The 17,197-nt window shown below is 45.1% G+C and overlaps 1 protein-coding gene across 1 annotated transcript in view; it reads left to right on the top strand.

Moving 5' to 3' along the window:
- Positions 1–17,197, top strand: part of NIBAN1 (niban apoptosis regulator 1) — a 54,037-nt gene that overhangs the window by 14,799 nt on the left and 22,041 nt on the right. The window contains exons 2-5 of the mRNA XM_030953683.1: positions 10,607–10,737; positions 11,797–11,928; positions 12,678–12,792; positions 14,215–14,379. Coding sequence (XP_030809543.1) covers positions 10,607–10,737; positions 11,797–11,928; positions 12,678–12,792; positions 14,215–14,379 — 543 coding nt within the window. The remainder of the gene's footprint in view (positions 1–10,606; positions 10,738–11,796; positions 11,929–12,677; positions 12,793–14,214; positions 14,380–17,197) is intronic.

The following is a 17,197-nucleotide window of genomic DNA, read 5'->3' as shown; positions in this document are numbered from 1 at the left end:
CCTTTTTTTTTTTTCCAAGAAGGAAGGAGCCTTGAAACATAGGGGTGGAAAAGCCAAGGAGCCTCAAGCACAGTGAGAGGGGCTATGGCTGAATGGAGCTTCTTCCTGGGAAGTCCTCTTAGAAATGGAGAAAACAAGCACCAGTGGTAGCTATTGTCCTCCCAGCGATGCTTTCATGAGTGTTTGAGGATCTGAAAGTGATCTAGGAGGAAGAAGAATAATGCACAGCACTTGGCATGCCAGGTGGCTGGATGGAACCCCTCTGAGCTGATTTCACTGAACAAAAGGGAGCTTTGGTGAAACCAGCCCCGTGGAGGAAACAAGGCAACTGGGACCTGCAGAGCTGTGTGTCACCACCTTCCTGTCACAGCAAGTGACACTGTGGCTGTGCCTGTCTGGGAGTGCAGTCAGACACTCTGTGCTTTGGCCTGTCTCTGAGTTATGGTTAAAAATAGCAGCCTGAAAAAGAAAATAAATACTTTTGAACAGTGTGCCGGAACAGAGAGGCCTCAAACCCCCACGTCTGCACAGGAGAGACTGTGAGAGGAGTGTTCCTTTGTGTGTGTCCTCTGTGGCATTTACAACAAATTCTTTCTGAGCACAGTTCTTTCGTTTCCCTTTTTCCTTAAATTCCCCTGACCTGTGCCCTTGTCACCTGGGAGTATTTCTGCCTCTGGTGATATGGACTATAGGAACAGCAAACCTGGGGAATATAAAGGTGATCCTTCATCTTTGATACAGCTGCAGAAAGTTAGGGGTTGTTTGGATTTTTACTTGACCTCTTTTCAGGATAAAATTTCGGGAATTATTCTCGATTTGGTGGCAGAAGGTGTATTTTTATTAGCAGCTTTAATTTAGAAGGAATCAAAGGCATGAATTCCGCCAAGTAAGGAATGATTATTGAAGTTTAATAGGTCCTTTTAGTTTTGCCAGAGAAAAACCCCAAAATTATTAGATCACTTTGTTTTATTCTTTTACAGTGCTTTGGAAATACTGGGATCTTGATTATGGCCTTGTTCAACTTTGAATGGGAGAAAAGAGGGGAAAGGAGGCCACTGGGAGGTCTCCCATGTTGAGAACCCCCAGGCAGTCAGAGGGCCATCTCCCATCTTCTGATTGTCGTTTCCCATTCATTTTGTTTTCATTTGCCTCATTTTCTCTGCTTCTTCCCTTGAATTGTCCCTGGGCCAGATTTAGTAGGGGCTTTTGGAGTGGTTTCATTGGTTTCACAAGGGAAGAGGCCCATTCTGTTTCCTTTGCACCCATTTCACAGCTGGAAGAGAGCAAAAGGCTGTGACCTATCCTGAAGTGGGACTTTGGGGCAGCCACAGCTGCTATGGGAGTGTCAGAGTAAAGTGTGAGAGAGAGAACCAAACCAAGGCTGAGGAGTGAGAGGAGATGTGGTCAAGGTCTCCCCTTCCAGCAGCCTCAGTGCATCTTGCTCCATTCCTGCTGCCCTTTCTTGAAGGAGCTGGATCAGGGGCTGATGCTCTGGTGCCACTTCTGCACTAATTTGAATTATAAATCTGATCTGTTGCATCACAGAGCTGTAGTTTCCCTTCCCCATCTGTAATAAGCACAGAAAAAGCTGTCTTACACAGGGTTGGGTGAGCAGCTCCATGTAATAATTATACACTTGTCTTTTAAACTCTACCCTAATTGATGCTTTTTAGCAGTTGTGTGGAGAAACCTTTCCCACAGGATGAGGCACCAGCGCTTCCTCCTGTCTCTCGTGCAGAGTGAAAAGTGAACAGTGTGGATTTCCTGAGGGACACTACCATCCACGGAGGGGTAGAGAAGGGTTTGTTTGTGAAAGGGGAGACCTTCAGTTGCATGAGTACAGACCCTTTTAATGCCTGGCAGTATCCCTTGCAAAGGAATGAATGCAATCCAATCCTCTTTTTAAATCAATTTATTTCTGAAGATTTAGCGAACGTTTTTAGAGCTATTATGTTATTTTTCTGAACATGAGGACAGACTACCAGCGAGGAGAGTTTGTCTAGTTTGTCTTAGCTAAGGCTTTGAAGGATTGACCACAGTGTAGAGCTGTGGAACATTTTTGTCTTGTAGGTTGTGTCAGCCTTGAACAATTCCTTGAACAATTATTTGAACAATTCCAATGCTGTAGCATCTGCATGGCCAACAAAGTCCACGCGACGTCAGAAAGGGATCCCATTGTATCGCCCTGCTGTGTAACAACAAAATACATAACAGATCAAAGAGATTTTATAAGCTTTGTAACAACAAAATACATGACACATTAAAGAGATTTTATAAGCTTCACTCGAACTACTAAGTTTCATAAAATTCTCCCATCCTCTGCCCAAGGTTTTGCTCTGACAAGTTACATTTTCCTGCAGTCATATTCCAGTATTATAACCTGAAACTAGTGAGAGCCTGGACAAATGACTAAATATGCACTGCAAAGGAAAAATGTTTCCATTTTTATTGTTCAAGCTGAACAATAAAAGTGGGAAGTCAGGTAAAAAGAAAATTTAAAATTATTTGGAATGTGAATTGCATTTTACGTACTCCTTGTATTATAAAGTTTTATTGGAAGCTTAATATTATATACATACATATATGTATGTATAAATTTTTGCCCTTTTAAAAAGAGGGGGAAGAGGAATAAAACCAATTATTGATTTTCACCAGAAGTTGGCTGTTTGTGCCCCTCAAAATGCCCTTTCACAGTTGCTGCCCTACAGAGAACCAAGGTGAGGAGGTGTTGGCACAAGCAAAGCAAACCAGGTGAAAATGGAAAATCGTCCCAACTGGCACAAATGTGACACGGGTACGGCCTTGGGCTTCAAAAATCTGAATGGTGCATGTTTGGGTTAAAATCTGTGTATTCACCCAGGTGTTCTTGTGGAGTTCAGAATGGCGAGAAGGGGCTCTGAGGCTGAAATTATTTCCTGTGGTAAAATCAAGTGATGTGATTGTATTGGAGATCATTAAAGTAAATGTCCTTGCTTTGAGACTTCTGTTTAGTTTAGAGATTAGTCTTGGTTTTACCCTTCTTGCACATAGGGTGAAAGAAAATCCTTTGCAAATCACGGTATTTACTCATTTTCAGTGTACACAGGAGCCAAAAGAGAAGCAAACGCCTTAGAAATGATGAGGAAAATTGTAAGAAAAGAGGCTCCAGTGTTACCATTATTTTCATTTTGTTACTCTGTTTTGTGCAGTTTGTGTGTTTGTTGGAGAGAAGTGGAATAAAATCCTGCCATGGAATAATGGCCTTCTGGTACAGTGCTTAAAAAGTGATTACTTGGTGGGAAATGTGGTACTCTGAGGAGTCCATCTGGGCTGATGCTGACAGGAGTTGGAATGGTGAGGGAATAAAGGGAATTTAGGTAAGGAAACCTCAGCATAAATGAAGCTCCTCATGGAAAGATGTGTGTGTACTCATAGCTTTGGCTAATGTCCTGTACTCCCTGGAGTAATTTTGTGATAGGGCCATGTAGAGTGGTATAATCTGGCAAAGCAATTAAGAAAAAAAGAAATTAGTAAAAACATCTCCCAGATTTGTATGAGCAAATGCCAAGCATTGCATGGAAATAATCTTTTGAAGGTGTGTGTCTGTATAAGTATAAATATGATTATATTCAGAAAAAAGCTTCAACTAATGTAATGAAGATGGTTATTTCTGTTATCTATGTCTCTGTGTCTTTTTGTCATTTTGTCTTGGGCATTTTGTCATTTGTGGATGGCTGGGCAGTGAGGTAACTGTCACCCAAAAGGGAGGGAAGGGGGAATACATCATCCTGATTTAAAGGGTGATGCATCACCGGCTTACATTTTTGGAATGCTGTTTAAATGTTCCCAAGAAACATTTTTGTGTGACCTCCAGTGACGTGTAACGTGGTGCTGAGATCTGGATTGGAGAAAGCTGCTCAAGGCATGCCTGGTGTCTGTGTCCCCAGGAGTGGCTCAACTTGTGGCTCAGGGAGTTGAAAAAACCCCCAAAACTTGAAAATCATTGACCTTCACCAAATTTATTTATCACAGATCATAGTTTAGTTTCATGTGACCCCCCCAGGAATTAGATTGGGTTCATTTGGTTTTTAAATCCCAAATCCTTCTGGTGCTGTGAAAGAAGCTTATAAATAAAGTCTTGTCAGAACTTACTCTAGTTGAATCTGACCATGAGTAATTGTTTCTAGACAGGGTTGCTGCTTCTCACCCCATTACCAAGAAAGGGTGGATTTTAGCAGCCTTTGAGATAAGCTTATCTGACACAGTGTTAATCAAACCCTTGGCTTGTTCCAGCCTGATCAACCACAAGCACTGGCCTTTATGTAATTCATTATTATTAGGATTTTTTAGCCTGACAGAAGTGCAAAGGCAATTTGTGAAATCTTCTTTCTCCCATAAATAAGGATTGGGCAGTGGGAGCAGGGGAATGAGCTGCAGGAATGAGTCTGTGGGTTTGACCCAAGAGCCACTCTGTGTTTGTGCAGGATCTGTGCTGTTTGTTCTTCAATTTCAATAATCATTCATCATTCAGAATTAACTTAAACCAGCAAGCTCCATAGTTAGATCACAAGCTTCTCTTCACGAAACAAACATTTTTTATAGAGTGCATGAGGTCTCGCTCAGCTCAATCTGCTCCCTCTGAATTGAGAGATGCTCCTGAAGCTGCCTGGGAACAACATAACTATTGAAACTTTTGGAAATCTATGGGATAATTGTCCATCTCAGTACAAAATTCAGCGTCGTGTAGCAGGGCACTTGAGGAAGAGCAGAGTATAGGAGCCAGATTGTAGAAGGGAAGATCTACAAGGCTGGAATGGAGCCTGTTACTTTTGGCACCTCTTTTGCCAGGGCTCACGTCTGGATGACCTTACAAACGTGTTTGTTTAGCTTGCTGTGAAACAAAAGCTTCGCTTCTGATGGTGCACAAATATCACACCCACGGTCTCAGCTGCCAAACTTGTGAAAAAATCTGATTTTTTCACCAGACAGCATCAGTTTTTTCCTTATAGAGAAGATGGAGAAAGCACCTGAGGAGTGCTATACGCTGAGATGTGAGGAGGGGTTGATCCGAGGTGTGATGGGTGTTACCCACTGCTCTGCACTGAGTTTTGGGTGACTAACAGGGATTTTGCCAGCATGGCAAACAGGTGATTTGAAGGTGTGTGCACACCACTGGAGTCACAGAATTGTAAGGTTTTATTGAGAGCAGTCTCCATTAATATAAACCAAGGCTGGGATAAATAATTGGTTTCAGTATTTTACCAGGTGCAAACCACATGTTCCTGCATGGGAAAGAGGGGTGGCTCCACCAACCAGAGCTGCTGGGTTTGGCTGAGTGCAAACAAAACCTGTGAGAGGTGATCCAGCCAGATCAGAGCCTTTGTGTCTGCCATCCCTTTTTGTCATAACAGGTATTAAGTCATGACTCAGATTAATTGAAATACTATTTCTACAAATAAAGATCAAAATGAGTTCTGCTTTCAGCAACAATGAGAGTAGTTTACATTGCCTTCCTAGATGAAGTCTGGGAGCAGTTGAACTTAAACACCTCCTGGGTGGTATTGTAAGTACTGCACAGGGAAGAAGACTGTAGGAAAGAGGGAATCACTTGTAATCCCTCTGTTCTATACCCCAGAGCACTGGAAGGTGGTGGGCACTGTCAGGATGTGCCAAACAGAATCACTTTCACAGGTTTTCTGGCTATCAGATGCATTTAACAACTGATAATGATGTTTGCAGTGAAGGGGTGATCTGAGGAAAAGCAGTTTTTATGGGGAGTTTCTGCTTCCTTCTCTTCCTGTTGAGCGTCCAGCCCATTTCAGAGGTGCCAGTAGTGACATCCAGCTTTCAGGGCTTACATAGAGCATCTGCAGTTTCAGACATTTACCTCAATCAGAGCTGTGCTTTTTTTGCACTTGGGATGAAGTTGGCCCAGGAGCAGAACAATGGAATTATTTTGTTAACTCATTTTGCTGCTACCATGATGGGCTATGAGAATAAGACTGTGTTTATGGATAGAAAAGTGGATGGATGGACGGATGGACAGACAGTAGTGATTTTAAAGCTCAATTTACATTTAGGCATACAGCACATCTAGATTAACTGGTTTCTGGTTTATAATGGAAAAGTTTGCTCCCAGCTGTGGGTTCCATCCTGGTTTGTGGAGCACTGTGTGGGTATGATCAGCTGAGCATTTTAGATTGTTTTCTGACAGCTTTTCTCATGGTCTGGTGGAGGAAATAAGACAAAGTGATTTGTTCCTGTTCTGTCTCACTGCTTTATTTGTTTGAAGTGCTGGGTGTACTGACATTAAGCACACACAGTGCCTATTTCTTTTAGGTTTTATTTTGTCCAGGATTTGTTTTATGCAGCAAATAATCGACTTCCTTTACATTTATGTCCCCTGGGGCTTATATGGTGTAAGAATATACATCAGCCCCCAGACCTCCAAAGAGATTTATATCGCTGCTCGTGGTATATTTGGAAAACCCTTTCCAAAAGGTGCTGAGTGTAGGCAGTTGTGCTGTGAGGGGGATTGTGAACATTTTCCTGCTCTTGGAAGGGTCTTCTTACTGCCAAACACCAATATTTAAGTGAAATAGCTTTTATGGCAAATCCTTCCCTCTTTCCATTCTTCACTTCCAAATGGCTGAAGTTCTGGGAGTGTGAGCAATCACTCTCTTGTATGACAGCCAAGAAGTTATTGTTTTCTGACCTTTTTTTCCTGAGTTTTCCTGACCTGCACCTGGACTGCTCACGTGGCAGTGTTGTTGAGAGCAGGGAGATGTGGCAGGGTGAGCTGGATAGGCTGCAATGGGAGCCAGACCAGCAGGAATTCATTCCTGGGAGAACTTGCTGAAGAGTGCCCTTGTTTGGAAAAGCTGAATGTCAGTTATTTCAATAAAAGCAGTGAAACTGCCACTCTAAAATTGGGTTTTTGAGGCCATTCTGTGGGCCTGATGATTTGGAGTTACATACAAGTGTCCAACATGGGCGACACAATTAAGAAAGTCAAAGACAGGGGAGAAGCATGGAAAAAAAATCTGGGGGTGATTACTGAATTCCAGGGGAGCAGCAGGTAGATGTTTCTTGTTTCTCAGTGCAGCAACATTTGTTTTAATTCTTAAAAGAGGTATCATAGCTCATGCTAAAGTTTTGTGCTCATGTGCAGGGGCCGTTCTGCAGAGCAGGAGGTGCATCATGAAGTATTAGCAAAGTTTATTCTGGAGCAAGATCTAAACCCTCAGCAAAGGAGGAACAGACCCTTGCCATGTTAATTTGATGGAAATCCTTCCACCTCCATCACAGTTGTTTTTTCCTGTTGGTAATTTTGGAATCACAGAATATCCCAAGCTAGAAGGAACCCACAGGGATCAGTCATTGAGTCCATCTCCAGCACAGGAGCAGGAGGTTGCATGCAGGCTCCTCCTGGAGCTGATCAGACTCCTCATTCTCCCAGGATAAACATCCCAGCTGCTGGGCTCCACGTCCCATTTCTATGGGCTGGAGCTGTGCCACTGCCAGACCAGCCAAGTGGGAGCATTGGCTGTGCTCCATACAAACAGCTCTGACGAAGCCAGCCACACTAAATTTGGAAAAGAATTAGGGGAACTCATTTTTCAACTGCCCTGGAGTATTTTATCTCCAGTTGCCCCATGTTATCATTTCATGGGAAGAGTTTCTGTTACTCAGGACTGTTTCCATCATGTTTATTTTCAGATAGCACATTTTTATTTTCTGTAAACCAAAAGAGTTTAAATATCCATTGAGGAACAATGGGTCAAGGGTCTGTCTGCTTCTCTTCTCACCTTCAGGTAGGAAATTCCTGTTCAGCTGAACCCTGCAAGGCCAGGTCCTCATATGGGGCCACTCACACTCTCCTTAAATAAACTTTTCTTCTCATTTTAAGAGGGGGGAGTATTTTTAATGCTCCTTTGCAACAAGTAGTGTGAAGATTGGAAGAAACAGCCAGAAACATTTGCCTCTTGATTCTTGGTTTGGGTTGTCATAAATACAGCCTGCACATAAGAATTACATCATCAATGTCCTATTTCTGACGTGTATGTTGTGAACTGCAGAGTTTCTTTCTCTTCAGTCATTGTGCTTTAAGCTGATCTAAGCAGTGCTGACAGTGAAGAATGACACTTCTGAGGCCATTTAGCCTTAATTGAGAGACTTTGCCAAAATTACAGGTATTTCCTGTGATTGTTGCAATTTTTTTCCCAACATCAGAATTTTATTCTTTGTCCCACTTCCTCTACAAACTTTTACTGCAGGATGCAGGCAGTAGCCAAGTGAGGTGCAGTCTCCCAGAGCCGTCTCTAACAAATTGAGAGGATGATGCGAGCTGGAAAAGAAAAAGTCACAGTGTAAAACAGGGGCAAACCCTGAGCAGGAAACTCTGCTGGGGCTGGGGCCAACAACATCCTACTGCTGGCTGGGTCCAGGAGGAAAAAAAATGCTGTGAGGAAGGTTTTGGGAAACTTTGTCCTTATTTGGAGAATAAATCTATGCCTCTGCCCAAAGCAGGCTAAGTTTTATAGGGCTGGGATATTCTGCTTTAGCAGCACCATATCCTGCTATTATACCCAAGCACATCCTATAATCAGTATGTCTCTAAAAATCCATCTTAAAGCTGAAGATTTGGAGTCCAGATTGTCACAGGGTGCTGTCCCACAATAACTCTGTGAAAGCCTTACATGAGTGGTGAACTGGCTCTGCTTCCAGTGACATCCCTCCAGCTGAGTGGGATGGCTGCGCCAGTGCTGAGCCAGCTCCTCCATGTGCCTGGAGAGGGCTCCAGGGTGTCAGGGCTGCCTCCCAGTGCTGGTGTGGGATTGGAATGGGGCAGCAGTGGGGCAAGAGGGGCTGCCAGTTCAGTGGAGGGCAGCACATTGGTGCTTATGGAGGAGAAGGCTGCAGCTCACCCCTCTGAGCTGTTCTGGTGACACAGGAGTGGCTGGAATGAAAGGTGGTGTCATGGAACAGCATCATTGGCATTGCCCCTGAACTTGGGGGGTGCATCTTATTTTGCACCACACTGCAAATTCACCTGCAGAAGCAGAGGAGGTGGTATGTAGGTTTGTCTTCTCATGCATGTCTTGTGTTAGGAAATTAGGGAATAATTCCTAGAAATCCACAATGGTTTGGATTGGGAGGGATCTTCAAACCCATCCAGTCCCACGCCCTGCCATGGGCAGTGACACCTTCCACTAAACCAGATTGCTCCTCACCCCTGGCCTTGAACACTTCCATGAATTCCATTTCAGGAATGCTGTGTGCCAGTCCTGGTCTAGGAGTCCTGAGAAGTCTTAGTTTGGGAATCACCATTTTTTTCTCATACTGAAAATATGATGTTTTTTCTCCAGCAAGCAGAACAAAATGAAATTTTGAAAGCATCAAAGTTGCTTGAGATGTGAAATTGCATTTCTCTGTTGTATGCTCAGAAATGCCCTTTGGCATGGAGCTCCCTAATACCAAGAAGAAAGGGATCTCTCCAGTATCCAGGGTGTTTGGGATGCTCTCTAGATCATAGGCCAGGCTGTGGTTTTTGCATTGCTACAGATTCTTTCAGTCACATAAATGCACATGCCTTTAATTTCAGCTTCACCTCCCTGTCTGCAAAGCACCATTATTTCTGTGGTAGGGTTAATGAGTTAATTGCTTGTAAATTGTTTTAAGATTCTCAGAAGTGAGACCTCAGTGTGTTTATTGCCATTACCCATGAGATCTTGATCACAGCGAGACAATAACAGATTAGTGTTTATTGCAGCATGACTGAGGATATGTTTACATTAAAACAAAGATGAGACTGTAGTGCCCAAGCCCAGAAAAAAATTTTGTAGAGCTTTGAGTCATCTTTCAAATCTCAGTAAGTGATCAAATTGGCTCCTATGGCTGAACATTAGCCAGTATCACTGGTTGTCTTTGAAAACCCTTTCACCCCTTGACCATCCCTGGCTCTGGGGCAGCATGCCCCAGGGAGAGGCAGAGAGCATCTTTCCTTAGAGAAATGGATTTGGGGAATTCTTTGCTTGATCTTAGAAGAAAAAACGAAGTCCCAAACCCAATATTTTCCTGGACAAATTCCGTCTGAATGCATCTCCAAGGGTTTCCTGATCTGTGCAGCAAGTGGCCCTTGGTACACTCAGGAGGTCTTCTCATGGAATCATGGAATGGTTTGGGTTAGATGGACCTTAAAGCCCATCCAGTTCTATACCCTGCTCTGAGCAGGGACATCTTCCACCATCCCAGGTGGCTCCAAGCCCTGTCCAGCCTGGCTTGGACACAGCCAGGGATCCAGGGGCAGCCACAGCTTCTCTGGGCACCCTGTGCCAGGGCCTGCCCACCCTCACAGGGAACAATTCCTTCCCAATATCCAATCTAAGCCTACTGTCAATGGGCAGCCATTCCTCCTCGTCCTGTCACTCCATCCCTTGTCCTGACTCTCTCTCCATCTTTCCTGTGGGCTCCCTTCAGGTACTGGAAGGTCACTATTGGGTGACCCTGGAACTGCCTCTTCTCCAAAGAGAAGAATTCGGGTCACTGGTGAGAACTGCCTTGGTTCTGTGTTTCAGGCTGTGAAGCCATGTGCATTAAATACCTTTAAATCTCTGTTCCACCTCAGGGAAAACAGAGGCCACCATCAAGAACTTCAGCCCCCACTACCGCCGCCAGTACGCCGTGGCTTTCTGCAGGCACGTGCAGGAGGAGCTGGAGCAGCACCGCCACTCCCAGTCCCGCTTCCTGAAAACCAGGGTAGGAGGACACTCATTCTCCTGTCCATGACCCATGTTGGATTTGGGTCATTTTGGTTTGGGATGGAAAAGGTGCAGCTGAGTGCAGGTTTGAAGTTTAATTTTTGAAAATTCATCTTTATTTTGGTCTGGTTTAGTTGTTTATCATGGCATGAGGAGAACCATGACCTGAGTTTCTGGTACAAGGAGTTGGACATTTGGACCAAACTGGTTCCTTCTTGCTGGTTGCAAGGTTCTGCAAAATCTGGGGATAGATATCATGCTTCTAGGGAAGAGATTATGTAGGAAATGTAATTAATCCTGTCATCCATGGGTCAGGGTGACTTAAAGAAGATGGCAATAATTCCCTTTGTGGAGTGAACCATGGAAAGCTGGTTTTTATTAGAGGGGGGACAAAAAGAGAGACAAAAGTCTCTTTATTAGAGGAAAATGCAGAGAACCAGCCTTCAAGATTAAGAAGATAAAAAATTAAATGTTCGAAGCATACTGGAAATTATGGATTTCCAATCTCTTGAAATGAGTAAGTAAAGCAGTGAGGTGGGACAACAGAAGATCTGTGTCTTTCAGAAGGGGGATATCAGTTACTACAGTGCAGATGCAAAAGCATTACAAAGAAATGGGAAACAATTTACTATATCATAACAAACCCCTGTTTTTCATATCAATGAAATATTTATAATCTGTAGTGGAAAATGGGAGTTGGTGAACTCCAAGTCATCCTGCAGGGGTTGGAACTAAATGATCTTTAAGCTCCCTTCCAACCCAAGCCACTGTAGGATTCTCTGATGTTGCATTCAGCCTGTCAGCTGAAAAGTGAATAAATCTGTGTCTCAGAAATCTGGCAGTGTTTTGGAAGGCGGAGCTCTTCTTCTGCTTCCTCACCTCAGCTACAAGAATTTGCTTGTGTCTGTAGAGCCTTCTGAAATCAGAGATGTTTATGACTCCAAATTGCATTTGAAGGCTCAAAAGCCCTCAGAGCAGCATTATGGAAATGTAGAAATAAAGCTTCAAGGTGGTCAGTGGTGCAGAGGGGTCTCAAATGTCACCAATTGTCCTGTAGCCTGCAAGGGAAGCCGGGACAGTTCTGTACGAAGCAGAGCTGCTGCACTTTGCTGAGGACCTGAAGAAGTGGAAGGACAGATATGTTGTGATCAAAAATGACTACACTGTGAATTGCTTTGAGACCAAAGAGGTGAGTGCTGCTTCTGTGGATCTGCTTGTACACTCCAAACAAACCAATAGTAAATGGATTTGCTGCTGCTGCTTTGCCTTCAGCAATAGGAAGTGAAACCTTGTCCTTGTTAGGGTGGCTCCAGTGGGGTGGGATGGCTGAGGGTACAGTCAAGTGCCCTGCCTTGGTCAGATTTGTGGCCAGAACTAACAAATGAGACATTCCTTGGCCAGATACGTCAGCAAGAACTAACAAATCCTTTTAACAGCACTTGAGCCTTCCTGTGCCTGTCCCAGAGCACTTCTCACCTCTACATCCCTGTAATACATCCCTGTGCTCCGGCAGGTTTGGGCGGCTCCAGGCTGGCTACAGTGGAGGTTTTTGCTGGGAAGCTGGCATAGTCAAGCTAGTCCTGGCTGACAAATCCAACAAATTGGGCTCAAGAGGAAATCCCATCCTTTTTCACTCCCTTCCATGTCTGACTCCCCACCACAGCAGATAAGCACTGAGAGATTAGATTTGTTTTAGATTTGACATGCCTAGGGAACATTTCCAAAATTCAGCCTGGCAAAAAGATTCTCCCTTTGTGCAATATTCCCATGCATTAGAATAATAGAATATCCTGAGTTCTATTAGAATAATAGAATATCCAAGGGACCCACAAGGATCATGAAGTCAGCTCCTGGCTTTGTCAGTGAATTGTGTATTTTATTTTTTCTCTCTCCTTAAATCTCTATTTGACAATGCTTCCTCTCTTGTTGATTTTCCAGGCCTACCAGAAGGGAGCTAGCCCTAAATATCACGTTCTTCCTGCAGGAGGCAAAGTCCTGACTTCAGAAGAAGATTACAATTTGCTTTCTGATAAACATTTTCCAGACCCTGTTGGTAAGTCCTGTTCAAAGCTGAACTGCCAAAGCCCAGGCTCTGTTCCTTACTCTGCCCTGGGAAGGCTTTTAGGCTCCAGTTTAAAATGGGGTACAGAAGATGCCCACAGCCCTTTTCCCAAGTTCAAGCACAGCTCCAGAATGGATGAACAAAGCAGGTGCTGTAAGCCAACATTCAGAGAAATGCTGGCTCCCTTTCTTCCCATCACACCAGCACAAAGCTGCTGGAAGCTGTGCAGAAGCAGGGCAGGAACCACAGCACCATTGTTCCCGGGCTTTGTTAATATTCCTGGTTTATTTGTTTCCATTTTTAGATGCCAGCTGTCTGTGTTGACTCACAGCTGATAATAAGTCCCACAGAGAGGACAGGAAGGTGGCTGCTTCTGAGTTTGTTGTTTCTGGGTCAGGAACTGCTGTGGTCCTGCCTGCCCCCACTCCACCAAGATGGAGAAAATTCAGGCTTTGTGGAAGCGGGTCTCACATTGCACTGTCAGATTTGGAGAATGGGATGCCACATAACAAAAGGGATAAGGGGAATTTGAAGACAAGGATTTGTTTTTTGAGTCCTTTAAATCCCTAGGATTTAAAAGTTAGGTGCCCTCTCACACCCTTTCCCAAGGCCCAGGGTGGTCAGAGGGGCTTGGAGGTGTCCTGTGTGTGTCAGCACAGCTCTGCAGCAGGTGGGGTTGAGTGATGTGCAACACCCCAAGGGTGCTCATGGACTTCCCATGGCTCTCCCTTCAAAAACATCATCACTTCATCTTTATGGCACTACTCTCCATCTGTGTGGTGCTGAAGACCCTCCAAGGTGAACCTCACATGTCTGGGCTCTCAGTTCATGTCGGTGACTCCAGATTGGGTTTGGTCATCCCTAAACGTGCTGTCCAGCATCCCCTGTGTGCAGGGACCCGGGGCAGGTGGGAGCTGGAGGTACTTGGTGCTTTCTTCACATCACCTGCAAGGGCTTGAAGTGACAGTTTTTAAGGGCAGTTGTGTGTGGAAGTCCTGGAACCAGTGAAAGCTGTTCCAACACAGTTTGTTTAATGCAGCTGGTTTCTATAAGAAAGTCAATATGCTCCTAAATGGTCTTTATGTGGAACAGACCAGAGCTCCCCAGTAATTTACTTATCTGTCATGAAAACCATTTCCCTACCGGCTGCGATCCAATGAAATAGTTTCTTTGAAATTTTACCAAAATTAGATTTTTGCCATCTTGACGACAAAGCAAGAGGCCATCAAGTTGCTGGGGTCTAACACAGAGAGGTGGTTGATGCCAGCTGAGTGTGCCCATCCCAGCTGTGTCCCCCTGCCCTCTGTGCCCAATCTCCTGGACTGGGAAGGAGATTACCCTGCTGGCAAAGGTGTGGCACAGAGCCGGCCCTGAGGAAATGTGCAGCTCTCAAACAGAGGTGTTTCTGTGCAGGCTCAAGCGAGGAGGCGGCTGCAGCCTTCGTGCCGCTCCCAAAGGAGTTCCCGGTGTACCTGTGGCAGCCCTTCTCCCGGCACAGCTACTACTGCTTCCCGGAGCCGGGGGCACAGCGCCGCTTCAGCGCCGTGCTGGGCGACTGCGTGCGCCATTCCAACCACGGTGAGTGAGGGATGGGACCTGAGGGAAGGGACTGCGTGCGCCATTCCAACCACGGTGAGTGAGGGATGGGACCTGAGGGACATTCCAACCACGGTGAGTGAGGGATGGGATCGTGTGGGACATTCCAACCATGGTGAGTGAGAGATGGGGATGTGTGGGACATTCCAACCACAGTGAGTGCTGGAAGGGCTCAGCCTGGGACGGTGTCACCCACCCACCCACCCAGCTATGGGAAAATGCAAGTCACTCATGAAAGATGCTTGGCTTCAGCACCCCGAGGAATGAATCAACACAGCCCTGCTGCTTGCTGTGCTGGGAGCGCAGTTAGGTAGGGTTTGGGATGCAGTGGGTGTGAGCTTGGGGAGAAAACATGGGAATTGTTTTGGAAGTTGTGCAGTGATCCAAAATCCCTAAGAGGTGTTTATTACTAAGGCACAGCAAACCCTCACCTGCATTTGCAAGCTGGCTAATGCATCACAGCCATAGAGGCAGGAATCATGGAATATCCTGAATTGGAAGGGACCCACAAAGATCACGGAGTCCAACTCACAGCCCTGCACAGACAATCCCAAGAATCCCACCCTGTGTCATACAGGAGACGAGGTGTGTGCAACATGGAGGGAGTATATTCCCCCAGTACATTCCCATGTTGTTACACACACACCACTCCTGATCAAACATTTGGCCTTTCTGCAGATGTTTCAATGGCAGCTCAAGCCCCAGCCATGGTTAAGCCTTGTAGCTGGTCCATGAATGGTGTGTAGGACACAGTATTGATTGTCTGCACAACGATAAATTATAAACGTCACTTTCTGAGCAGGTTAGACTAGAAAACTTTAAAGAAAACCCTAATGTGTGACTTGCTAGGGTTGTAAAAACAGCTTTGCTCCCATGAAATTGGAAGATCGTTCATGAGTTGGATCCTTCAGAAAAATAAATGCTTTCCTGATTTTCAGATGACTTTTTTTCTACCAAGATGCCCTCAGTTCCCCACTGGTCTCCAGGGTCTTGCATGCCTATACTGTCACTTTGGAGTCCCATCTGCTCCTGCTGCCCTTGGTGGGAGATGGGAAAACTCAGCAACTTCTCCACTAAACTCAGCTGCTTGGGTCTGAAGCCCAGGCTTGTGGGTCAATGAATGTCAGTGCAGGGTGTGAACAGTCCCTTTTATTTACAGAAGTGGCTCCTGGTGAATGTTTTTTAGCTGCCACTTTAGTCTCCTGGTCATCAGCTTCATCCCATTGCCCTCAGACAGCTTTCTCCTGCTGTCCTCCCTGGATCATTCTAGGCTACCATCTTTTTTCCCTGGTCTCCACTGCCAAAGACATTCCTTTAGGTTTCCTTTAGGACTCCATTCCCATGAGGAAAACGCATGACTGCATTTCTAGGCAGTTTCCCAAGATGTGCAGTTACTTGTGTGGTGCTCAGGGCTGGCTGGTCTCAGGGGCCTTCTTCGCAGGAAATATGAGATTCCCAATCTTGATGCTATCCCAGGTGGTGCACACTCCCCATTGCTGGTCCCAATGCTGTCCAGGTGCTGTACAATCCCTAACTGCATTTCCAGTGCTATCCAGGTGGTGTACAGTCCCCCTTCCCAGCTATCCAGGTGGTGTACAGTGCCCTGACACTCTGGACTTGGCTCCTCACTTAGATTTGGTAGGGAAATGGGGACACAATCAAGTTTTCCTGGCACTCCATGACTTGAAACCTGTTCACGATGTTTGGGGATTTTCATTTCTCTTCTGGAACAAGTGTAATGGGTTTGACAAAGCTTTTGGCAGCCTGTTTTTTTCTTAAAGTTCATCACATCACTCTAGGGGCCAATCCTGAACTGGCAGAAGCTGTGTTAGGATGACCTAAGAGGTCTTTTCCATCTCCAAAGCCTGTGAGTCTGCACTTCATTATATTTCATATGGCTTAGCTGTTGCTCATTTAGGCATCTGTTCCAGGATTTATCCCTCTCAGCTTTTCCTGTGGTCCAGTTTTTATCTGACAGACACTGCCTCAAGGCTCATCCTTACTTCTGCCCAGCGGGGTGAGAAGCAGATAAAGACAGTCTGGATTAGGATCTACTGTTGAACCAGGAAATGAGTTTCAACAACTGTCAAGGAAGCAGGAGCCCCTTTTGTGTGCATTTCTTGGAGTTCTCCCCTGGAGCTCTGGGTGCTGCAAGTGGAAAAATGATCACTGACAAGCACCTCAGTAACCTGAACTCTGCCCTTGGAGAGAATTTTTTTCCCAAGGGCTTCGTCTTGATTCCTATTCATTTGCACATCACTGAAAAATATTAGTTTATTAATACTTCTTAAAGTCTTTCTTGCAGACACTTCTGCTGACAAAAACAGGTGTCTGAGCAATCTTACAAAGCTACAGCTATGAGCTATGTGCAGCAAAACAATGTGTAGTAAGGATTGTGGTAGAAAATTTGACTGCGCTCTTTTATTAAAAAATAGTTGAAAAGAGAAAAGAACTGGCAAAAATCCTTCATGTTTGATTGTGAAATATAATTTAGTGGGATAAGGAGCATGGACCAGGGCAATACTCACTCCACCTCTTCCCAAAGTGCTGAGCTCCTATTTACAAGGGCAGGACAAAGACAAATGTCATGTCTGATCAGAGGTAGCCTTTCTGTCCCTGCTGTGATCTGCCACTCCTGAAAAGGAATGTATTGCACTGGGCTTTAGCCAAGGACTTGGAAGAGTTCGTGGCTCCAATGTGTTTTCTTTCTCCCAAGAAGCGGAGTTAAACAGGGAAAGCTGGAGTGAATCAGCGCTGGGAGCCGCCCTGGCATTCAGCTGCTTCCTGTCCCCCTGTGGTA

This window comes from Camarhynchus parvulus, chromosome 8 (genome assembly GCF_901933205.1).
Source record: "Camarhynchus parvulus chromosome 8, STF_HiC, whole genome shotgun sequence".
NCBI lineage: Eukaryota > Metazoa > Chordata > Aves > Passeriformes > Thraupidae > Camarhynchus > Camarhynchus parvulus.
The sequence above is the reverse complement of the archived record's forward strand: the minus strand, read 5'-3'. Positions and strand labels throughout refer to the sequence as shown.